We start from the raw sequence: 26604 nt of genomic DNA, 5'->3' as shown, positions 1-26604 counted from the left end.
CTTCGCCTTTCCAGTGAATGCAACTTAAGCTTTGTTAATCTTTCTTCATATGAAAGATTTCTAATTTGGGGAATTAACTTAGTCATCCTACGCTGGACACGTTCAAGTGAATTTATATCCATTCTATAATATGGCGACCAAAACTGAACTGCATAATCTAAATGGGGCCTAACTAGAGCAAGATATAGCTTGAGAACCACACCAGGTGTCTTGTTACTAACGCTGCGATTAATAAATCCAAGTGTCCGATTTGCCTTATTACGAACATTTATGCATTGATCCTTTTGTTTTAAATTCTTACTAATCATAACTCCCAGATCCCTTTCGCAATCCGACTTCGCAATCACAACACCATCTAGCTCGTATCTTGTAACTCTATCATCATTACCTAACCTCAGAACTTTACATTTATCAGCATTAAACTGCATCTGCCAATCCTTTGACCATTTCAAAACCCTATCTAGATCAACTTGAAGTGATAGTGAGTCCTCCTCCGAATTAATTTCCCTACCGATTTTCGTATCATCGGCAAATTTGCAAATGTTGCTACTCAAACCTGAATCTAAATCATTTATATATATTATAAACAACAGAGGTCCCAGGACAGAGCCTTGAGGCACTCCACTTACAACATTTTCCCACTCTGACTTGATTCCATTTATACTAACTCTCTGTTTCCTTTGGTATAGCCATGCCCTAATCCAGCTTAATATAGCACCCCCAATACCATGAGACTCTATTTTTTTTAATCAGTCTTTCATGTGGCACTGTATCAAAAGCTTTGCTAAAGTCAAGGTATACAACATCGCAATCCTTACCACTATCAACTGCCTCAACAATGCTAGAATAAAAAGATAACAAATTTGTTAAACATGAACGGCCATTTATAAAACCATGTTGCGACTCAATTATTAATTTATGTTTTTCAAGATGAAGACGAATTTTATTTGCTATTATAGATTCGAGTAACTTTCCCACAATAGACGTTAGGCTAATTGGTCGATAGTTAGACGCAAGTGATCTATCTCCTTTCTTAAAAACTGGTATCACATTAGCAACTTTCCAAAACTCTGGCACTCTGCCTGACTCTATTGATTTATTAAATATGGTTGACAGTGGGTCACAAAGCTCCTCTTTGCATTCTTTAAGCACCCTAGCAAACACTTCATCCGGCCCTGGGGATTTGTTTGGTTTGAGTTTTACTATTTGTTTAAGAACATCCTCCCTGGTAACTGCTAAACTCGTCAACCTGTCCTCGTCCCCACCCACATAGACTTGTTCGGCTGAAGGCATATTGTTAAGTTCCTCTTTAGTAAATACAGATACAAAATATTTATTAAAAATACTACTCATCTCTTCATCACTATCTGTTATTTGACCTCTTAACTCACTCATAATCACTCTCACTCTCTTACTCTGTCACTCTTACTCCCTGTCACTCTTACTCCCTGTCACTCTTACTCTCTGTCACTCTTACTCTCTGTCACTCTTACTCTCTGTCACTCTTACTCTCTGTCACTCTTACTCTCTGTCACTCTTACTCTCTGTCACTCTTACTCTCTGTCACTCTTACTCTCTGTCACTCTTACTCTCTGTCACTCTTACTCTCTGTCACTCTTACTCTCTGTCACTCTTACTCTCTGTCACTCTTACTCTCTGTCACTCTTACTCTCTGTCACTCTTACTCTCTGTCACTCTTACTCACTCTCAGTCACCCTTACCCATTCATACTCACTCTCTCACTCTTACTCTCATACTCTTACTCTCATACTCTTACTCTCAATTACTCTTACTCTCAATCACTCCTACTCCCAATCACTCCTACTCCCAATCACTCCTACTCCCAATCACTCCTACTCTCAATCACTCCTACTCTCATTCTTACTCTTACTCTTACTCCCAATCACTCTTACTCTCAATCACTCTTATTCTCATTCTTACTCTCACTCTTACTCTTACTCCCAATCACTCTTACTCCCAATCACTCTTACTCTCAATCACTCTTACTCTCAATCACTCTTACTCTCAATCACTCTTACTCTCATTCTTACTCTTACTCACTCTTACTCTCAATCACTATTATTCTCATTCTTACTCCTACTCCCAATCACTCTTACTCCCAATCACTCTTACTCTCAATCACTCCTACTCTCAATCACTCTTACTCTCAATCACTCTTACTCTCAATCACTCTTACTCCCATTCTTACTCTTACTCACTCTTACTCTCAATCACTCTTATTCTCATTCTTACTCCTACTCCCAATCACTCTTACTCCCAATCACTCTTACTCTCAATCACTCTTACTCTCAATCACTCTTACTCCCAATCACTCTTACTCTCAATCACTCTTACTCTCAATCACTTTTACTCTCAATCACTCTTACTCTCAATCACTCTTACTCTCACTAACTCTCAATCACTCTTACTCTCACTCTAACTCTCAATCACTCTTATGCACTATTACTCACTCTTTCTCTCAGTCATCCTTACTCACTCTCATACTCACTCTTACTCTGTCACTCTTACTCTGTCACTCTTACTCTCTGTCACTCTTACTCTCTGTCACTCTTACTCTCTGTCACTCTTACTCTGTCACTCTTACTCTCTGTCACTCTTACTCTCTGTCACTCTTACTCTCTATCACTCTTACTCTGTCATTCATACTCTGTCACTCTTACTCACTCTCAGTCACCCTTACCCATTCATACTCACTCTCTCACTCTTACTCTCATACTCTTACTCTCAATTACTCTTACTCTCAATCACTCTTACTCCCAATCACTCCTACTCCCAATCACTCCTACTCTCATTCTTACTCTTACTCTTACTCCCAATCACTCTTACTCTCAATCACTCTTATTCTCATTCTTACTCTTACTCTCACTCCTACTCTTACTCCCAATCACTCTTACTCCTAATCACTCTTACTCTCAATCACTCTTATTCTCAATCACTCTTACTCTCAATCACTCTTACTCTCAATCACTCTTACTCTCATTCTTACTCTTACTCACTCTTACTCTCAATCACTCTTATTCTCATTCTTACTCCTACTCTCACTCTAACTCCTACTCCCAATCACTCTTACTCCCAATCACTCTTACTCTCAATCACGCTTACTCCCAATCACTCTTACTCTCAATCACTCTTACTCTCAATCACTCTTACTCTCAATCACTCTTACTCTCAATCACTCTTACTCTCAATCACTCTTACTCTCACTAACTCTCAATCACTCTTACTCTCACTCTAACTCTCAATCACTCTTACTCTCATACTCACCCTTACTCTCAATCACTTTACTCTCACTCTTACTCATTCTGTCACCCTTACTCTCACTCTTACTCACTCTGTCACTCTTACTCTCAGTCACTCTTACTCACACTTACACACTCTCTGGCACTCTCACTCACCTTCAGTCACTCTTACTCACTCTTACCCACTCTCGCTCACTCTTACTCACTCTAGTTAATAAGAACACGCCAATATAAGACAACAAAACGTTTTCAGATTCTTTCTCACCACTTTCCAGCAACTTTTATAATTTATATAAATTATCTTAGGGAATAATACATAAATTATATATTTAAACATGATATTAGTGTTTAGTGGAATGCATAAGGAGTCAAATTGTGTTAAAAAGAGCGATTTTTAGAAAATTTGGAAAACTACTTTTTTCTGTTCATATTATAACTAAATGGATTTTAAAGGTTTCACTCAGCCAATATATATCATTCACAATTTATTAATGAATTTTACAAAAAAAACACCATAAATTTTATATTTAAACATGTAAAAACTATTTGTTTTACATTTGGAAGAAAATAATTGTAGAAAAACAATTTATAATTAAACCTTTGTGTTTGGATTTTTTGAGTAAAAGTTTCTCAAAGGCTCTCCTGCACCATTCTCAATGCAAATCATTCCAACACCTATGGGAAGAGATAGGCGAACGTTGTGTAGATAATTTGTGTTTGCTGGGTATATATCTCTAGAAAGAATGAAAGCATATATATATATATATATATATATATATATATATATATATATATATATATATATATATATATATATATATATATATATATAATATATATATATATATATATATATATATATATATATATATATATATATATATATATATATATATATATATATATATATATATATATATATATATATATATAAATAAGACAGTATTAACTTACTTATGTCCTGGTGAAGGGGTTGAGCAGGTGTAAGGCTATGAATCATTAACGTAGTGCTAACTGGGGGCGATATGGTCTCGTAGCCCCCCATCTGCCGGCCTTGTTGAAGGGGTGGGGGTGGCCGCGAGTGAGATCTGCTCTCCTTAGCTCCGTGTGGGAGGAATGTGGAATAGACTCGATGACGTCTATCTGTTCCCTCCGTCGATTGAGGTAGGGATTATAACCTGAAATGGAATAAATGATATTCAGCACAGGTGAATGGGGAAAAATATGTTTATTATGCATGTGTGTTCGCTTGCAACTGGATGAAATACAGATACGAGAAGTGTATTTTATATGCTACCTACGTTTATGTGAAGTTTCATTCCGGCGATGACCTCTTCGCGGGGCAGGTGAGCAATAAGGGCACTTCACGGTTTTGTAAACTGAAATTGGAAAGAACATATTTAACTGTGTGGAATGTAATAGCCCGAATGAGTAAATATTCTCACACTATAGTAGTTTACACGCGATATTTCACCTGTGGATGCCGTAAAATGAACAATGGAATATTAAATATGAATAACACTCACGGTTATCACAGAAAATCTGCTGACATCGCTTGCATTTGATGTCGTAATGTCCTAGGGGCGGTTTTTCACAGCTTGCGCATTGCAGCCGACACAGTTGATTTGGTGATGGAATATAAAACACTCCGCATTTCATGCAGGCTGTAGAGGTTCGCCTTTCCATGACGCGGAGCTGTATGGCGAGTGTGTGTAGCGGATGAAGACTAACAGTGAACTGGCGGCGCGTTTGTGTATGTGTGAGGGGTGCGGGTGCGGGTCTGTCGGCAGGAGTATGAACCTAGCTCCTCCTTAACGAATCCGCAGTAGAGGGGGAACCGCGGTGGGATGAACATCTCCACTCAACTCTGAAGACATCGAAATGCCTTTAAGGCAAATGGGCCACTTCAGCAGGAGGCTGCTGCTCTCTCTCTTACCCCTCAGCACTTGCGACTTCCTGTAGGGGGGAAGCTAATGGACGTCCAGGCTTTCCTCTCAGGTATGGGGGTTCTCCTCTCCCTCCCCCCTCCCCCTCCACCACCCCAAACAACATATCCGTTATGTTGGATCCCCTCAACCTCTACTTACATTACTTACGATCATCAAAACTATTATCTTCACACAGGATTAAGTCTATGACAAACACACATACATATTTAACGCTTTTCCTTGTATTTTCTTACTATACCACATACTCTCCTACATCCCCAACAACATGGCTTCCCTCTTTCCTGACCCAAAGCACCCCAAAACCCCCGAGGACTAGAACTGCGCGCACCACTTACCTCCGACACGCGTCATAACATCCGGGAAATTCCCCCAAAACCCTTGAGGACTAGACACCTGCGCGCCATCTGTCCAGGTGCCACTCCACGAGTGACACCTGGGCAGATGGTGCGCGCGGGTCTAGTCCTCAACCACACTACTCATGGAGGTGTGTGGAGGCTGCCTTAAGTCACTTCGGAAGACTGTTGTAGGCATTGTATGTAACATTTGTAACATAAGATTTCACCTGAGTTGTACAGGATTACCTAAACAATATGCAAACCGGAAAGGTAAGTACTGGATCTGTCAAAGAGACAGACAGATGTGGGAAAACATTACCAAACTAATGAATAACATTCCTGAAGTACACAGGCTACAATTCACACAAAAACTACCAGAAATATATGCAGAGTATATAAAGACAGCAACGAACTCTGAGCACAACCCAGGGACTGAGAATTTAGTGAGTCAAAGTAGCAATGTAGAAGGGCATAGTGTCGATGTACACAAAAATGAAGGCAATATTGTAGAGCAAACTGGTGATATGAACAAGGAGAGAAAAAATAAGACGAATGAGAACACAAATGAGAAAGACGAAAGCAACAAGGAGAAAGATAAGAGCAATACCGAGAATGAATGCAGAAACGAGAAAGTTGGAACAAAAAACACAGAGGTAGCCAAGTCGTTCACGGGTACAAATAAGAATAATACAATCACAGATGAAAATATTTGCAGGTATTATGCAAAAGGACAGTGCAGATATGGGCCCAGAGGCACGGAATGCTCATTCATGCACCCACGGAAATGCCGAAACTGGTTAGGGAACGGCAGATGTCGTTTTGATACAGAGTGTAGATATTTTCACCCTAAGTTATGCAAACTCTCAGTTAATGAGAGGAAATGCTACGATCTTCATTGCCCCGATTTCCACGTCAGAGGTACACAGCGCTATATAAGAAAAGAAGTCCAATATAATAGCCCTGAAAATTTTTTAGAGGCAGGTACAAACAGAGGAAGAAACAGACAGGCAGAAACGTGGCAGGAGTACGGATGGAGAAGGGGAAATGCCCAAGACTGGACAACGGTTCGTCATCAAGCCCACACATACTACACCCCCCAACTACACAGAGACTACCACACTCCCCAGTATCACTTCCAAAACTGGACAAACCATTGCCACAACAACACACCCTGGGTCAGGGTAGAGAGGAGGGAGAACTACCAAAACCTTCCAGAAGTGACACACAATATGGACAATCATTCATATTTGCAAACATTCAAGGTTTCAAGCCAAAGTCAAGAAATAAAGTTAAGTTCATAAATGGCCTCCTATTAGAGTCAAACTCAATATTTGGGGCATTCACGGAAACTCATACAAAAGATTACATGGATGGTGAAATCTAGATTCCAAATTATAATTTCTATAGATGTGATAGAAAAACTAGGTCAAATGGAGGAGTAGGTCTGTATATTAAAGAAGACCTGGTATGCACAGAACTACTAAACTCAACTAATGAGGTGGTAGAGGTACTTGGAATTAAGGTAGAGAAACTAAACCTAATTATTATTCTAATATATAAACCGCCAGATACAACGATTGAGGAATTCACAGAGCAGATGCACAAAATGGAGAACATACTTGACAACCTAGCAAACCCAGCTCCAGATATTATCTTCCTTGGAGATTTCAATTTACCGAGTCTAAGATGGAGAATGGCAAACATCAAATATCATATGATATATCATATCATAATATCATACCCGGGAAATAACCAACCACAGGTCAGAGAACTTTTGAGATTCTGTGACAAATTCTCGCTCAATCAACAGATTACAGAACCAACTAGGAACGAAAACACACTATACTTGTTATTCACAAACAATGATGAACTAATCAGAGATATTACAATCTCAGATACTTTATACTCAGACCATAAGCTCATTGAAGTGCGAACTAGCATAAATAACGGTAGTAGGTCTAAGAGACCCAACAAGCGAGAAGGAATATTCAATCAATTCAATTTCAACAATAAGAGGATTGACTGGGAAAAAATAAATGTAGACCTTGCAACCATTCAATGGGAGACGGTTTTAAGCAACAAAACTCCCACACAGGGAATAGCTCAACTGACAGCTGAAGCTTACAAGGTCTGCTTGAAGCACGTGCCTGTGAGGAGGGGCAGAAAGAGGACCACTCTAAAAAGAGAACGCAGATGACTGTACAGGAGAAGGAAAAAAATAACGGAAATGCTTCGGCAGACACAACTATCACAAGCAAGGAAAACAAGCCTAAGCAGGGAGATCGAAGAAATAGAACAAACGTTGAAGCGATCATATGAGTCTGAGGAAATGGAATTGGAACAGAAAGCTATACAAGAGATAAGGAAAAATCCGAAATATTTTTTCACATACGCAAAATCAAAATCCAAAACCTCGACCAGTATTGGACCGTTAATTACAAATGAAGGTACGTACACAGAGGACAACAAAGAGATTAGTGAAATTCTAAGAAGCCAGTATGAGGCTATGTTTAGCACACCAATAAACAACATGAAAGTTGATGACCCAGACAGCTTCTTTATGAATGACATTCAAGCTGCAGATAATATAACGGATATTACCACAAACTCGGAAGACTTTGAAAGAGAAATTGACAATATGCCTATGCACTCAGCTCCTGGGCCTGACTCATGGAATTCAATATTCATAAAGAAATGTAAAGTACCAATAGCGAGAGCACTCAGCGTAATATGGAGAAAGAGCCTGGATACAGGGGAGATACCAGCAGCACTTAAATCTGCAGATATAGCTCCGTTGCACAAGGAGGGGAGTAAAGCCATGGCAAAAAATTATAGGCCAGTTGCACTAACATCACACATAATAAAAGTGTTTGAAAGAGTGATTAGGAATCAAATTTCTAGTTTTATTGAAAACAATGAATTGCACAATCCAGGACAAAATGGATTTAGAGCGGGAAGATCCTGTCTGTCACAGTTACTCAACCACTATGACAAAATCACAGAAGCCCTAGAAGAAAAGTAAAATGCAGATGTTGTATACACAGACTTTGCAAAGGCATTCGACAAATGTGACCATGGGGTGATAGCTCACAAAATGAGGTCAATGGGAATAACTGGAAAAGTAGGACGCTGCATACTCAATTTCCTGTCGAACAGAACACAAAGAGTAACAGTCAATCAGATAAAATCGAGTCCAAGCGATGTTAAAAGCTCTGTACCTCAAGGTACAGTCCTTGCACCGCTATTGTTCCTTATTCTCATATCTGATATAGACAAAAATACACGTCACAGCTTCGTGTCGTCCTTTGCAGATGACACAAAAATCAGCATGAAAATTACCTCTGCTGAAGACATTGAAAAACTACAAGCGGATTTCAACAAAGTTTTCGATTGGGCAGCAGAAAATAACATGATGTTTAACAGTGATAAATTTCAGGTACTCAGGTACGGCAAAAATGAGGGTCTGAAACATAATACAGGGTACAAAACACAATCGAATCTTCCCATAGTAGAAAAACAGCATGTCAAGGATTTGGGAATAATGATGTCCGACGATCTAACGTTTAGGGAGCATAACCAAGCAAATATCGCGTCAGCCAGAAAAATGATCGGATGGATTACGAGAACTTTCAAATCGAGGGATCCCATCACAATGGTTGTACTCTTCAAGTCACTTGTGTTGTCCCGTCTCGAGTACTGCTCAGTACTCACTTCCCCCTTCAGAGCAGGAGAGATTGCTGAAATAGAGGGGAATACAGAGAACATATACGGCACGCGTAGACGAGATAAAACACCTAAATTATTGGGATCGTCTCAAAGCTCTCCAAATGTACTCTCTAGAAAGGAGACGAGAGAGATACCAAATAATATACACATGGAAAATACTGGAAGGTCAGGTCGCAAATCTACACAGTGAAATAACAACGTACTGGAGTGAACGATATGGAAGAAAATGCAAGATTGAACCAGTGAAGAGCAGAGGTGCCATAGGCACAATCAGAGAGCACTGTATAAACATCAGAGGTCCGCGGTTGTTCAACGTCCTCCCAGCAACTATAAGAAATATTGCCGGAACAACCGTGGACATCTTCAAGAGAAAACTGGACGGTTTTCTAAAAGAAGTTCCGGATCAGCCGGGCTGTGGTGGGTATGTGGCCCTGCGGGCCGCTCCAAGCAACAGCCTGGTGGACCAGACTCTCACAAGTCGAGCCTGGCCTCGGGCCGGGCTTGGGGAGTAGAAGAACTCCCAGAATCCCATCAACCAGGTATCAACAGGTCCAGCAGGGGCCTCAGAGCACCATGCAGCCTGATGCCCTAACTGGCCACAACGGAAACAAGTACGGGGCTGCCGGGCATAATACACCCGAACGTAGTAACCCAGCAGCCGGACAGAAGATGGGATATCCAACCGCAGGCGCATACCTAAGGTACGGATGTTCGTCTGCTTCCCAGCATACTTCCCCGAGGAAAGCGAGTTCACCCGCACACTGATGACGGCACAATACCTCCCGAAGAAGCGCCGGAGAAGGTCTTCAGGGAACTCCAGGGGCGCACCATGTACACTGACATAAGTCAGGGCACCACTGCGGTCCGAGAGCGTAACAGAGCCGGCGCCATCCGGCAATGGCAACGAACGCCCTTCGTACCGACGGAGGAAGTCCCGATACTTCTCCTCCCTCACGAACTTGACAATCACCCGGTGGGCCGTAACAAGATCAAGTCCGTAGACAGCCTCCACCGGGACACGAACATCACCGGTTGGTGATGTCACACATCACCAACTCAACGGCTGGATAAGCAGCCTTACACGAGAACTCCAGTCCCACGGAATTCACATGCAGCACAGGAGGAATTGGAAGGCCCCCCCCCATGTCAGAACTGCCACGTCAGCACGCAGCCAGGCAGGCAACAACACTGGGAGGGCAGAAACGCCCCCACCACCTGGGGACCAAATTGGCAAACAACCCCAGCAGTCACGGGACACGTCCGCACGCCACGGCTGCTCAGGGCGAACTCATATCAGCCTAGCAAAAGTGGACAACACCTACCACCACCTAAGTGGGTCCTTGACCCCGTATTTGTTAAAGAACATGAACGAGTAAAGCAGCTTGGAGATACATACAAAAGAACCAAAGCACAAAGGGGACTTGCATGCATTTCTAGTTGCAAATAGAGAGGTGAGAGACATGAGCAACGTTATATGTAATAAACATTGGGAAGAGTTCCTACAAAGTATAAATGAGCAAACAACACTTGTTGAAGTTTGGGAAAAGATTCGAAAAATCTCTAGAAGCAACCCCAATCAAACCACTGCACCACAGCCCACTAGAACAAGCAATCATTCTCCTTGATCAATGGGCACTAACATCAAGCTACAACTCACTCCCAATTAACATACAGCACAAACTTAATGACACACCCCCCAACAGACAACGAACTATCAATCTTGCCTTTACAGCTATTGATGTGTCGGACCTTAATGATGTAACTGAATGGGAATTAAATCATGCACTAAAGATGGGCAAATCAACTGCTCTTGGAGAGGACGGTATTACTTACAGTCTACTGAGATTAGTCTCACACGTACCAGGTAATCCACTATTAGTGTTGTACAGAATGAGTTTACGTGAAGGAGTATTACCTGATGTTTGGACAAAGAGTGTCATTGTTCCCATCCCCAAACCACACTCAGATAATTATAGACTCATATCTCTAACAACGTGTGTTTGCCAAGTGCTTGAACGTATTGTTCTTAACCGACTCATGTATCGTATACAGGGGCACCTGTCACCCCAACTGTTTGGATTTATGCCTGGGTTCAGTACACAACACTGTTTTGCTGAGTACTTCGCACATATTGAAGCTTCCCCTCAAACAGTCTTCATCGACCTAGCAGCAGCTTTTGATACAGCAAACAGAGAAATCATACTGGAACAGCTTGCCGAGCTGGGAATACAAGGAAAATTACTGAAATAGATAAAGGGCAATTTGCCTAATCGAACAGCATATGTTTTGTTTAATGGTGTTAAAAGCACAGAGAGCAAACATTTGAACTGGGAACTCCACAAGGAGGGGTCCTCAGTCCCTTGTTGTTCAACGTTCTGATGCATAAACTTATTAAAGATCTTCCAACTAATAATGAAGACACTGTCATTTGTTATGCTGATGATATATTTTTACAGGCTGCCACCGAGCCTAGAATGCAAGTTCTGCTCGACGCTTTTGCTACTAGAGCTGAGGAATGTGGCCTCCTTATCTCTGTACAGAAAACTCGTTCCCTCATTCCATGTGGTATTCTACCAGCCAGTTATCATATAGATGGGCGAGCACTTGAGAACTGCGAATCTTACAGATACCTTGGTGTCTCCATTAACGACCCTGGGTACCTTTCTTCTCTCAAGAGGAGACTGTGGGAGAGATTAAAGCCCTTGCGGGTCCTTGTTGGTGTTAATCATGGAATTAACGTGAGACTTGCTAGAATGTTTTATGTATTATTTATACGCTCTGTGATTGACTATAATGCTCTACATCTCACACTGTATACTGACAAAGAGCTGAAATCTCTTGAAACCTTGCAAAATGAAGCTATGCGTCTCATTCTTGGGGCTCCAAAGTCCACGAGAATAGTTAATATGAGATCAGAGTTAAAATTACCTTCCATAAATGAGAGAGAATTTTGTCTATTAGCACATTTTTCAGCGTGAAGGCATTGAGTAGATCTAGACAACTCATGAAGTTTCAAACTAAACTTTCTAATATGCTACAGTCACCTGAAGTCTATAGAAGAAGAACAAAATCTGATTATGTATTTTGGTTCTACAAGGTAACCAACACCATCAAAATATTAAATATGTACCCAACTCAATTAATGATTAATCAACCAATTACTCCATGGGATAACTGGGATCTATCAGTTGACTTTGTAAATGCGCCCAAAAAGATAGTGTGCACACTACATTATTAAAACAGTTAACACTGAAAAGCATCACTGAAAGTACTCTGAGTATGGGTAACGATGTGTATCAGTGCTATACCGACAGCTCTGTAGAAGAAGGTGGACGATGTATCGGATGTGCATGCAATATATTTGAACAATCTTCTCTCGTACATACAGCAATGAAGCGCATCAATGACTGTGCAAGTACAACTCAAACCGAACTTGCAGGCATATACCTTGCCACTGAATTTTTAAAAGACAAAGGCAGTGGACTTATATACTGTGACTCGCAGAGTGCACTCCTGGCATTGAACGCACATAGAAGTGACACACAGAAAATAGTCAGTGATATTCGAATGAATGTTTTAGCTGTGTCAGGGTTCACCCCCTTCCATCCTGTGGTTAGGGTCGTCCCACGGGTCTTAGCCCCCCAGTACCGTGCGCCACTGCTCGCCCTTGGGCTCCCCCAGTCAACTAAGGGCTGCCCTTATACACCCCTAGCGAGTGGGGAGGTTCAAGCTTCTTATAACTCACCTAGAACTACCTGTCCTGACACTGGAACGCTTTCTTCGAGATCTGGTCTACTCAGGTCGCCAGCTGGGTGTTTATGCTCGTGTCCCAGCAACACGTCAGTGGTCTTAATGGTTATCTTGATCAAGGATGCAATATCATGTGCAGTACAAGGTGTCACTAATGGTCTCAAATATATATATAGCCCCAGAGATTGGAGGCTCACTTAAACTCATCAGTTAGTTTAAAAGTTTACTGAAGCAAAAGAATATATACACATATAATTGTATAAAGAAATGTCAAAAGGGGGATATCATCCGCTGGCGGCAACACTCCTCGCGGCACGGCTCCTGGCAACACGGTTAGCTGACTGGGTCCACCTGTCAGGGGGCGGGCACAACCTCGCGCCTTTGGCAACACTATCAGTTGATACCTCTAACTGCCAGAACGTCTTGACTTCCCCACGCCTCTAGCAATGTAATCAGCTGGGCGCTTCAGAGTTCGTTGCTGGCTCTTTGCACACCAGCTACCACCTCCAGGATCACTAACATCCCCACCTTAATGCTCACACACACCAACTCATGCCTAAATGAGTTCTTGGCGCCTAGCCTAATATTCTGTTACTTAGACAATAAAATGATGAGTAGAAATATTCACAACATATAAAATACTCTAGCTCGTCTAGATCAAAAGGGGTAAAGGGAGGGACAATTACCTACCTTATTTCACTCCAACCACGAAGTTGACTCGTCCTCTATTGAGGGATGTTAAGGTTCCAGGTCCTGGCATCTGCTCTGCCGACGACCAGTTCCCACCACACACAGGTTCCTCCGTCGCCTTCGTGGTAACGTGTCCTCACCGTGCTAATTCCCAACAGGTACTGCCTTCCTCCTCCTCTTCTCTGGGGTACTGGAGACAGGTTCCTCCGTCGTAGTCCTCCACTCTCACTGGCACTGCCGACACCTCGCAGTCCAGCACAGCTTCCCTCGCCTCACTGCCAGTAAATTTTGCCCGGCCGTAGCTACTCGCTTGATGTAGAATACCAGGTCCTCTGGCATCCCAGACGTCACCAGCCCAAAGTTCCCTCTGCTGCAGACTCTTGACAGAGCTCTTTGCTCTCTAATCCGGTCCGTCCTTTCCTCTGGGCACTCCACGGAAGTTGGATGGCTTCTCAGACTGTCTGCAGAATCGAAGCGGAGCTTAAATCTACTGGTAAGGACTCTCTAGATCCGGAGCTCGCTCGAGCGCGTCTTCCCTCTATGACGGCTCGTGACATACTCTTCCCGCCCAGGCGCTAACTGCCCCAAGCCCTCCGCCTCGTGATGTCACACCGCCCGAGGGCTCTCGTCATTGGTCACTTCCGGCACGTGACCTCACCTGGCCAATCAGGTGTCGAGAAGCGTCAGGACGTCTTGGCGGGAAACAGGATGGCTCTACACCGACCTGTGCCTCAAAAGGCGTAAGCCCCTTGCATTATTAAACTTAGCTGGCCATTTTATAGCGAGCTCAATCACGCTCCACGCTTTCCCACACATGAAAATGTTCCCTGAACATCAGAGAATACTTAGGCTATGGAGATATGACTCTTCTAAGCTGGGAAGGAAGAAATATAGGGGTGGACACCGTCACAGCTGCTAAAGAAAACAGATTTGAAATTAAATTCCTATGGATACCATCACATGTTTGCATCTCAAGGCTGTTATGCCTCATCTCACTGTTGATATGTTTGCAAAGACAGCCTGTAGAAAACCAGTGGTAGAAATTGATATGTGTGTTTCACTAGCAGTGACAAAGAGAATACTTAAACAAATATCTAATGAAGATCTCATCGACCTAACAAATTCTCAAAGACCAGAAAGTTGTAGCATTAAATATTATGACAGATATCGTGAGGAGACAGTCACATATGGGACTAATAGAACAAGAACCCGGCAATGTGATGTTATAGTGGCCAGAATACGACTGGGATATAGATGTATCTGGCAGCTTTCTCAAAACCCAAATGTCAAGTACACAATGTGTCAACTTTGTGAAAGAGAAAACATGCACACTCTTCAACATTATATTGTAGAATGTCCCATATTGGCTGACTTTTGCCCTCCTGGGCTAAGGTATTCTGAAATGTGTAATTACTATATGAGTACTGGAACAATTGATGATATATTGGACTTGTACCCAATGTTAACCATGTGATGTATCAATTATACAATGTATGTACGTGATGTAACTATATAACCTGAGCTTGTAAAAGCACCTTAATAACCTTCAGTGATGAAGTGCTTAATTGCACACTAGTTTCTCTATCAGCTATTTCACCCTGTCAGAGTAAAAGAGACAAATGTATGTGAATGCATGTGTGTGTGTATGGATATGTATGTGTATAAAGTTTATATGGAAGCTGATCAGAATTACATTTCACCTTTGTAAATGCACATTAATGACACTATGTAAAAGACACATCAAACACTTTATGTAGGGCATACGTAAATCTGTGTATCTATGTATTTACGCATGTAGGTTAGCTTAGCATTTTAAACGCTCCGTATCACCTTCTGTGGCTGATTGTTCAATAAACCCTTGAACTATTTGTTTAACACATCTCTTTCCCTGTCCATGGAGGACAGAAGAAAATATATATATCCTGGTTAGCATTGTAACTGTGTGGCCACGTCAGTGGTAGAAAAATAAATTGCATCACCACCATCGATATCATCCCCACCAGATATGGAGTCACAAGTAGCCATGGCATCACCACCATCCATTGCATCACCACCAGCCATGGCGTCACCACCAGCCATGGCGTCACCACCAGACATTGCATCACCACCAGCCATGGCGTCACCACCAGCCATGGCGTCACCACCAGACATTGCATCACCACCAGCCATGGCGTCACCACCAGCCATGGCGTCACCTCCAGCCATGGCGTCACCACCAGCCATGGCGTCACCACCAGCCATGGCGTCACCACCAGCCATGTCGTCACCACCAGCCATGGCGTCACCACCAGCCATGGTGTCACCACCAGCCATGGCGTCACCACCAGCCATGGCGTCACCACCAGCCATGGCATCACCACCAGCCATGGCGTCATCACCAGCCATTGCGTCACCACCAGCCATGGCGTCACCACCAGCCATGCTGTCACCACCATCCATTGCATCACCACCATCCATTGCATCACCACCATCCATTGCATCACCACTAGCCATGGCGTCACCACCAGCCATGGCGTCACCACCAGCCATGGCATCACCACCAGCCATGGCGTCACCACCAGCCATAACGTCACCACCAGCCATGGTGTCACCACCAGCCATGGCGTCACCACCAGCCATGGCGTCACCACCAGCCATGGCATCACCACCAGCCATGGTGTCACCACCAGCCATGGTGTCACCACCAGCCATGGTGTCACCACCAGCCATGGCGTCACCACCAGCCATGGTGTCACCACCAGCCATGGTGTCACCACCAGCCATGGTGTCACCACCAGCCATGGCGTCACCACCAGCCATGGTGTCACCACCAGCCATGGCGTCACCACCAGCCATGGCGTCACCACCAGCCATGGCGTCACCACCAGCCATGGCGTCACCACCAGCCATGGCGTCACCACCAGCCATTGCATCACCACCAGCCATGGCGTCACCACCAGCCATGGCGTCACCACCAGCCATGGCGTCACCACCAGCCATTGAATTACCACCAGTAATGGCATCACGACCGGCCATGGCGTCATCACCATCCATGTCGTCACCATCAGCCATGTCATCATCACCAGACATGGCGTCACCACCAGCCATGGCCTCACTACCAGCCATGGCATCATCATCAGCCATGTCGTTACCATCAGCCATAATGTCATCCCCAGACACGGCGACACCAACAGACATAGCTTCACCACCAGCCATGGAGTCAATATCAGAACTGGCATCACCACCAGCCATGGAATTGTCACCAGCCACAGCGCTGCCACCAGCCGTGACGTCATCACCAGACAAGGTGTCATCACCAGCAATGGCGTCACCACCGGCCATGACGTCACCACCAACTGTTGTGGAATGGGAATTTAACTCAACTCTATTAATATTTAATTAAGCTTAATCGAAATACTCGAAGGACCACCCACTTTTGAGAAAAGAGGGAAAACAAATAAATGGATTATAAGACTGACACTGTGGTAACAGTGCCTATGGATGTTAGATTATTTGGTAACTATTTGAAGAGCATGAATGGACTGTAATAATAATTAATTGAGAGTTTAAATCCTCAAACTTCAACACTGGGGGGTATTACTAGAAATAACATATATCTAGGATAATGACTGGTGCTGGTTCGTCACCAGTTGGTTAATTACATCAATACAGATTATAGAATCAGAAATTAAATGTAGATTCAATGTGATGATAATATAGTAAGATTATTAAGCCAATGAAATAAGTTGTCAAATCATAGGAAATTATATATGAAACATTACTATACACTGAGAAACAAAATATTAGATTTATGTAATTTCTCTTAGAATATTATATGTATAAGAAATGTAAATACATAATAGAAATAATATTAGCATCAGTCAAAGAAATCTACGAAAGAGAGACAGTAAGGCTTAGTTGTAAGAAGACTTCACTAAACCCGTTTCACTGTTCGAATACTCGTAGACGTGATCACATTGCCCAAATAATGGATGATACACAAGTAGGGAATATCGTGTGTAGAGGAAGAATTGCTCTGCTTGTCCTCACCAACACGCTGTAATCACAAAAATGTTATAGAATTTGACTGGGCTAGAGATTTATTCCACTATTCATTAAAACTTGAGAATAACGTGAAAAGAAACGAACATGAGTGTTTTGGTCGGTAAATGACATAACGACGAGCTACCTACAGTAATAATTTATGAGATAGTGCACTACACATAAAATATACATAACGTAGGCTTGTTGGCACATTTACAGTCGCCGATATCACGTCAATTAGTCCCTGACGTTCACTGCTGTTGAAGGTCAAATTCGGGTACGCGATTATCTTCTCAGAAACGAGAATATACAGTAAGAAGCACTGTACGACCACGTATTATATCTGCAATGGCTGCCGCTTGTAAATGTGTGTGTACTCGTGGCGGAGCCGTGTGCAGAAAAGTCACCTCCCTCATACCCCAACCCGTTCTCGCACTTTCGTATAGTGAATATTGACTTATTAAATATGTGCATATGTGACATACTAGTTTACCTTGAAAAGCTTCATAGAAAACACCGACCTTACCTAACCTACTTAGTATGTTAAGATAAGCATCTTATTGCTTCGTAATTACAGTTATTACTTAACCTATTATAGGTATAGGTTAAGTAATAATTATAATTACGAAGCAATAAGATGCTTATCTTAACATACTAAGAAGGTTAGGTAAGGTCGGTGTTTCCTATGAAGCTTTTCAAGGTAAACTAGTATGTTTAGTATGTCACATATGCACGTATTTAATAAGTCAATATTGACTGTAAGAAAGTGCGAGAACGGGTTGCATACCCTGAGGCCCGAACACGCATGCGCAGAGACGCTCATAGCGATCTCGAGCTTAAACCAATTTGGTTTACTAGTAAGTATTGAGGGAAATAAAGGAGTACGATTTAAGCTATCGTCACGAGTAAATATGTTGAATAATAATATCTCTTCTCGCAAGGCAATTGCGAGAAGAGGTATTCGCACAATTCGCGAAATGAATACTTCTTTCATAATGAACAATAATTTTAGAAAGAAAGGACAATTAACTGAACTCTATAAATCTCTAACATTCGTGGAAGACTTCATGTTTCAGTCTGCTATCGACGCTTGGCGTCATGATGGCTGGGTAATTTCTATCTAAATCATGCCTGATTTAGCATATCATGCCTGATACACCAACGATTTTAATTCGACGTGTCAGTGTTATTAGTAAATGTTAATATAAGGAGTTGAGAGGAGATTCGTCACCACCAGCCATGGCCTCTCCACCCGCTATGGCCTCACCACCAGCCATGTCGTCACCACCAGCCATGTCGTCACCAGGATCCATGGATTCACATTCAGCCATAGCGTCACCACCAGCCATGGAGTCACCACCAGCTATAGCATCGTCACACCAGTCTCCGTGGTGTAGTGGTAAGACACTCTCCTGGCGTTCCGCGAGCGCTTTGCCATGGTTCGTATCCTGGCCGGGGAGGATTTACTGGGCGCAAATCCTTATTGTAGCCTCTGTTTAACTCAACAGTAAAATGGGTACTTGGTTTTAAAAATGATTCTTCGTGAGGGATGTATTCCAGGGACGTGCCTGAAACGCTACGCGTACTAGTGGCTGTACAAGAATGTAACAACTCTTGTATATATCTATCATCATTATCATCACTACCAGCCTTGGAGTCACCACAAGCCATGGCGTCACCATCAGCCATGGCGTCACCACCACCAGCCATGGTGTCACCACCATCCTTTGCGTTATCACCAGCCATGGCGTCATCCCCAACCATTGCGTCACTACCAGCCATGGCGTCATCACCAGCCATGGAGTCATCCCCAGCCATGGCATAATCCCCAATTATGGCGTCACCACCAGCCATGGCGTCACCACCAGCCATAATGTCACCACCAGCCATGGCGTCACGACCAGCTGTGGTCTCAAAACCAGCCATGGCGTCACCACCAACCATAACATCACGACCAGCCATGATGTCACCACCAGCCATGGCGTCACCACCAGCCATAATGTCACCACCAGCCATGATGTCACCACCAGCCATGGCGTCACCACCAGCCATAATGTCACCACCAGCCATGATGTCACCACCAGCAATAACATCATCACCAGCCTTGGATTCATCACCAGCTATGAGTCATCACCAGCCTTGGATTCATCACCAGCTATGAGTCATCACCAGCCATGGCGTCACTGTTACGAACCCGGATCCAGCGTCCGAACACAGAGAGCAGTGACGACCGCGCCATCTGTGGGTCAGCTCCCGATACCCCCTCCAAAAGGACGACGACACCTGGTGAGGACGCCGTGTACCAGCTACGAGGGCCAGTTTCCAGTCCCGTTCAGCACTCTACACCGCCGCCACTGACCTCTGGTGAGGTGGTGCTCAGACTACAACGCCATCTATGGAGTGGATATGTCGGGCGTTTGTGTCTGAGCCTGTAAGTGAGGTGTTTTAGTGTCCCTGTTATTGATGACGTGTCTGCTTCCAGAGTCGACCTGGGACTGCTGTGATGGAAGTTGAGTCAGTCTACCCGAGGCAGCCAGTCTCCATACCTTGTACCTTGTTGCAGCCGTTGTGAAGTCGTCCCCCCGGAAGAACACTGTGGTGTGTTAGCCTGCCAGTGGAGTGGCAGTAAAAGGATTACCCGGGACCGACTGTTGGAGACGATTATCCACTGGGGTATTGAGGACAGGAGGGTGATTGGTGATATCACACGAGACTCCTGTCTAGGGCGTTTACCCTAATATCGTCCGTGGAGTGGCCTGACCAGCGTTGCGGGTCCGGAACCTGCCAGCAGATCGGCTGGATTTGTGGTTGACGGCCTCCACGGCGGTGCCCCCAGTGGACCTGTGTTTTGGCTGACCTGTGGCCAGGGTAGGCTCGGCATTCTCAGAAGACACGTTGTGAGGCCACGAAGAAAGCACCGAGGACTCAGCACCTAGCTTCTGGATCCAGAGTCTTCAGCAGAAGACTATATTGTGAATAATCCCCTTGTATAGTGTTAATACCCCTCCCCCTGTGCACTTTTTTATTTTATATATTTAATTGGTGATGGTGATAATTATAATATCAAGTTCTTAACTTTCTTTCCCTACTCCCTTTAAGTTACTTGCATCACGGATCACATCCCTTGATAGCCACTACTGGCTTGGGAACGGATACCCAGCAAACACAAATCATCTACACAACGTTCGCCTATCTCTTCCCATAGGTGTGGGAATGATTTGCATTGAGAATGGTGCAGGAGAGCCTTTGAGAAACTTTTACTCAAAAAATCCAAACACAAAGGTTTAATTATAAATTGTTTTTCTACAATTATTTTCTTCCAAATGTAAAACAAATAGTTTTTACATGTTTAAATATAAAATTTATGGTGTTTTTTTGTAAAATTCATTAATAAATTGTGAATGATATATATTGGCTGAGTGAAACCTTTAAAATCCATTTAGTTATAATATGAACAGAAAAAAGTAGTTTACCAAATTTTCTAAAAATCGCTCTTTTTAACACAATTTGACTCCTTATGCATTCCAATAAACACTAATATCATGTTTAAATATATAATTTATGTATTATTCCCTAAGATAATTTATATAAATTATAAAAGTTGCTGGAAAGTGGTGAGAAAGAATCTGAAAACGTTTTGTTGTCTTATATTGGCGTGTTCTTATTAACTAGAGTAAGAGTGAGCGAGAGTGGGTAAGAGTGAGTAAGAGTGACTGAAGGTGAGTGAGAGTGCCAGAGAGTGTGTAAGTGTGAGTAAGAGTGAGTATAAGTAAGAGTGACTGAGAGTGAGTAAGAGTGACAGAGTGAGTAAGAGTGAGAGTAAGGGTGAATATGAGTAAGAGTGATTGAGAGGTAGTGAGAGTAAGAGTGATTGAGAGTAAGAGTGATTGAGAGTAAGAGTGATTGAGAGTAAGAGTGATTGGGAGTAAGAGTGATTGGGAGTAAGAGTGATTGAGAGTAAGAGTGATTGGGAGTAAGAGTGATTGGGAGTGGGAGTTAGAGTGAGAGTAGGAGTAAGAATGAGAATAAGAGTGATTGAGAGTAGGAGTGATTGGGAGTAGGAGTGATTGGGAGTAAGAGTGATTGAGAGTAAGAGTAATTGAGAGTAAGAGTATGAGAGTAAGAGTGAGAGAGTGAGTATGAATGGGTAAGGGTGACTGAGAGTGAGTAAGAGTGACAGAGAGTAAGAGTGACAGAGAGTAAGAGTGACAGAGAGTAAGAGTGACAGAGTAAGAGTGACAGAGTAAGAGTGACAGAGAGTAAGAGTGACAGAGAGTAAGAGTGACAGAGAGTAAGAGTGACAGAGTAAGAGTGAGTATGAGAGTGAGTAAGGATGACTGAGAGTAAGAGTGAGTAATAGTGCGTAAGAGTGATTGAGAGTAAGAGTGAGTAATAGTGTGTAAGAGTGATTGAGAGTAAGAGTGAGTAATAGTGCATAAGAGTGATTGAGAGTGAGAGTGAGTTAAGAGTGTGAGGTGTGAGAGGGTAGCAGGCCAGGGAGGCAGGATGTGTGGTCACAGGCGAGGCCTAGGCCTCGTGATCTCTAATGTTGGTTTTTATATATATGTTGGATTTTTTGTCCTGTTTCAAATTATAATTATTTAGCAGGAATGTAATAAGATATTGCACAGTATTAATGTGACAATAATATATGCATTATTTCCTTGATAATCAAACTTGTTGTTCAAAGATAATATACAATCTTTGAAGGAAACATTTTGAGAGCGCGAGCTGGCAACACTGTTCTGGTGGTGAGAGAGACATGGTTAGTTGTGCTCAGACCTTCAGTGGTGAAGGGTGTGTCCCAGCTGGCCGCCACCAGCCGCCACCCGCCACCACCCACCACCAGCCGCCACCTGCCACCACCCACCACCAGCCGCCACCACCCACCACCAGCCGCCACCCGCCACCAGCCACCGCCACCCACCACCGCCACTCACCACCCGCCGCCACCACCCACCACCAGCCGCCACCCGCCACCAGCCACCGCCACCCACCACCGCCACCCGCCGCCACCACCCACCACCACCAGCCGCCGCCGCCACCACCACCACCCACCACCACCGCCGCCACCACCCAGCAAACACAAATCATCTACACAACGTTCGCCTATCTCTTGCCATAGGTGTGGGAATGATTTGCATTGAGAATGGTGCAGGAGAGCCTTTGAGAAACTTTTACTCAAAAAATCCAAACACAAAGGTTTAATTATAAATTGTTTTTCTACAATTATTTTCTTCCAAATGTAAAACAAATAGTTTTTACATGTTTAAATATAAAATTTATGGTGTTTTTTTGTAAAATTCATTAATAAATTGTGAATGATATATATTGGCTGAGTGAAACCTTTATAATCCATTTAGTTATAATTTGAACAGAAAAAAGTATTTTTCTAAATTTTCTAAAAATTGCTCTTTTTAACACAATTTGACTCCTTATACATTCCACTAAACACTATATCATGTTTAAATATATAATTTATGTATTATTCTCTAAAATAATTTATATAAATTATATAAGTTGCTGGAAAGTGGTGTTAAGGATTTTGAAAACATTTTGTTGTGTTAATATGTTCTTATTAACTATGTCTCAAGTTCACAGTTTATCAAACAAGAATATTAACATTCGTCAACTCTTAAAATCTTATATGTTATCTTGCTGGTGCAAAAAAGGGTGAATCTTTAGGAACAGCTATAGTATCTATATATCACAAATGGTGTTTTCCCTAACTCAAACAATGTAGGGTTTATTATTCTACACATATTTCTAATGACTCTTAGATGTTTACATTCTCTGAAGTATAATTGTGAAGGCTGTGTCCATCACTCTCAACACAGATTCTTAAACTCGTCTCTGCAGGTTCAACTATATAATTAGTTTCCATTTTGAATTTCCATGGACATTTGTATCCAAAATGAAACCAATGTGGTTTCCTTCAGCGCCTTCAGCCAGCACATTTGCTCATTCATTTCCACAGATTCCAACAAGGTAGGGGATTTACAGAAATTTGTATATTCATATTGTTATATATTAAAAATATGAATGCAGTTCAATATGATAAGACAAATACATGAGTTTATGATAAATTCGTTTTCTGTGATATACCATTGATATGCTCTTTTTTTCTTTAAACGGCAGACTAAACTAAAGTGCTCACATCAACAGATTTGATGTATAAATGGTCAACGCTCAACAGAGTTAGTATAAATGTATTAGTATAAATCTTACTTGTCTCATTGTTAATTCACATTCAATGTCAACTTGTGGTTTTGATGTGGCACGTTTGGCCAAGACACCCCACCCCATTATGCACCCCATACCCATCTTGTGGGCGGTTGTGGAAAGGGTTACAGAGGCACATAATGGGCTCAGGGACTGAACCCCACAATTCATTTAGCTAAGCAAGTTACAATCTTGATGAGCTAGTTACAAAATTCAATATAAGTCATCACATCAACAATGGGTTCGAGATCGACCTCAAGTACAGGTTCTAAATTAAGCAACTGACATATGTGGAGAGCTAGTATCAAAATTTATATGTTTGTCCTGCACACCGTCCCCCATCCAGTGGGCAGCGGTGGATAGGTTACAATCACTTAGTTGTTATCTACAGTTAGCAAACTGGGGATATTTGGCTAAAATTTCTGGTAGCAGATCATTTTGAATGAAATATTGACACATCGCTGGAACATTGGTTATAGAATTGTCTCTAAATTCATGTATCTTTTCGCACTCCATCACATAGTGACGGAGGGTGTGCGAATAATTTTGTTGACACAGTTTACATTTGGTCAGGTCTACATCAGCAGATAATGAGAATTCCCAGAGATACTTGTAACCGAGTCTAAGCCGAGCAGTAGTAACATCTAGAAGTCTGCTGATTTTATTGGATGATCCATAGATGTGTGGCTCCTCTTGTATGATATGTATGATAGATGGAATTACTAGTTCCAGTTTCTAGGCAGGCGATGAGTACTCACAATAACCTTAATTAAGCGTCAAAACAAAAATGTGTATACTCTTTTTACTCTCCTGACCTTAGTTCTCGAGCTATGTATTTCATTTTGGTACCAACGTGTTCGCAATAACATTCTCTAGAAGAAAATCAGCAAAAAGGTCACCAAAAGTTATATGAATACCAGCACCCAATAAATACCTACGTAGATGACTCGCCGTGAGTGCCCAAGAGCAACAAAATGTTTTTACTCTTGGGATTGTTATCACTTCCACACTTGTCCTACAGCGTTAATTTTGGTATCAATGTACTCGCAATGAAATTCCCAACACGGTGATATGAATATAAACGTAGAATAATGGTCGCTGCCCACCCGCAAGAGTGTGGGAAGTGGCGGAACTGTTACCCAGTATTGGTGACAAGACGACACATGGGCGATACAGTGCTTTGAAAGTTTATAATTATATCACTGTCCTGACATTATTATTGTATGTACGTCATTCATTTTTGTGCCAATGTTTTCGCAATAGAATGTTCTATGAGCCCGTAGGTAAAAAAGAGCAACAAAGCGTAAGATAGAATAGCACCATATATAAAACAACGCTGGTACATATCAGTGAGCGTCAAACACACACGAAATGTGTGTGTTTGATGGTGGTCAAACGATGTTTGATGTGTTTGATCAGGTGATGTCCTGATCCGCATAATTAAAGTATGAATTATGTTGAGAAAAAATAAGAAAAAAGGGAAAAAACAGGGGTGGGAGAAACATGACAGAAAAAGAGTAAAAATACAATTTGGTCAACAAAACAGCATTGTTTAAAATAAAAGATATGGATTGACATTTTGGGGGTTAGGTTGGTAGGTCTTTCTTCATATGACAGGTTAACAGGTAGAACAAAGATTACCATTTATATATGGATAACTATTATAAGTCGGTTTGAATGAGTGAATTGCTGCTTGAAGATAGGTATATACACCTGTGGTACTATCAGATTGCATCGTGGTGAGCCTAAAACCCTTCAGATCCAAGCAAAGGGTAAAATGCCAGCAGATACAATTGCGAACACATTGATACCAAAATGAAAGACATATGACGAGAATTGAGGTAACCAAAGTGAAAAGAGTGTTCACATTACATTGCACTAGAGTGCTCCCGGGTTACTTTCTCTCACTTTCTCTGTTTTGTGCGGATGGTACACCTTGCTTTTGGAGTTTATATGCATTTAAACCTGTAGATAATTCTATTGCTAACACATTGATACCAAAATGAAAGACCTAGGATGACAATTGGGGTGACCAAAATGAAAAGAGTGTATACATTTTATCGCTCTTGTGCGCTCCCTGGTAACACACTCTCGCTTACTCTGTTTGTTGCGGATGGTAAGCCGGGCTTTTGGAGTTTATATGCCTTTAGTCCTGTAGAGAATTCTATTGCGAACACATTGATGCCAAATTGAAAAAACTAGGATGAGAATTGAGGTAACAAAGTTGAAAAGGGTATACACTTTTCAGTATTATCACGCTCTCTAATGTAATGAGAGTTGCCTGAGGGTGGCTCAGCTTTCTTTTTCTGGTACCCTTGGCCTACATTCATCTTGTCGGCGGGTGGAGCGCGCTGCTGTCTTTGACATTATATGCACATAGTTCTGTTGGGAATTCTATTGCGAACGCATTGATACCAAAATGAAAGACATAGGACGAGAATTAAGGTGACAAAGTTGAAAAGAGTATACACTTTTCAGTATTTCCGCGCACTACCTGGGAATGTCCAAACAAAAATGGAGAGAGTGGAGGGGTAACTTGCCCAAAACGCGAAAGTGTTTGGGGAGATTAACTTTCGTTCAATACTATTATGCAAAAGGAGCCACACATCTATGGTTCATCCAATAAAATCAGCAGACTTCTAGATGTTA

At 42.4% G+C, this 26604-nt stretch overlaps 2 protein-coding genes across 2 annotated transcripts; both read right to left on the bottom strand.

Moving 5' to 3' along the window:
- Positions 1-4220: 4220 nt before the first annotated feature.
- Positions 4221-5105, bottom strand: LOC138369754 (uncharacterized). The gene is made up of 3 exons (XM_069333196.1): positions 4787-5105; positions 4562-4639; positions 4221-4438 (listed from the first exon to the last, which is right to left on the bottom strand). The coding sequence occupies exons 1-3, from the start codon at positions 4944-4946 to the stop codon at positions 4260-4262; spliced, it is 417 nt and encodes a 138-aa protein (XP_069189297.1). The 5' UTR covers positions 4947-5105; the 3' UTR covers positions 4221-4259.
- Positions 5106-15218: 10113 nt separating this feature from the next.
- On the bottom strand, positions 15219-19803 carry LOC138369721 (golgin subfamily A member 6-like protein 2). The gene is made up of 3 exons (XM_069333157.1): positions 19320-19803; positions 16723-17045; positions 15219-15308 (listed from the first exon to the last, which is right to left on the bottom strand). The coding sequence occupies exons 1-3, from the start codon at positions 19801-19803 to the stop codon at positions 15219-15221; spliced, it is 897 nt and encodes a 298-aa protein (XP_069189258.1).
- Positions 19804-26604: the final 6801 nt, after the last annotated feature.

This window comes from Procambarus clarkii, chromosome 29 (genome assembly GCF_040958095.1).
Source record: "Procambarus clarkii isolate CNS0578487 chromosome 29, FALCON_Pclarkii_2.0, whole genome shotgun sequence".
NCBI lineage: Eukaryota > Metazoa > Arthropoda > Malacostraca > Decapoda > Cambaridae > Procambarus > Procambarus clarkii.
Note: the sequence above shows the minus strand (reverse complement) of the source record. Positions and strands in the feature narration are given on the sequence as shown.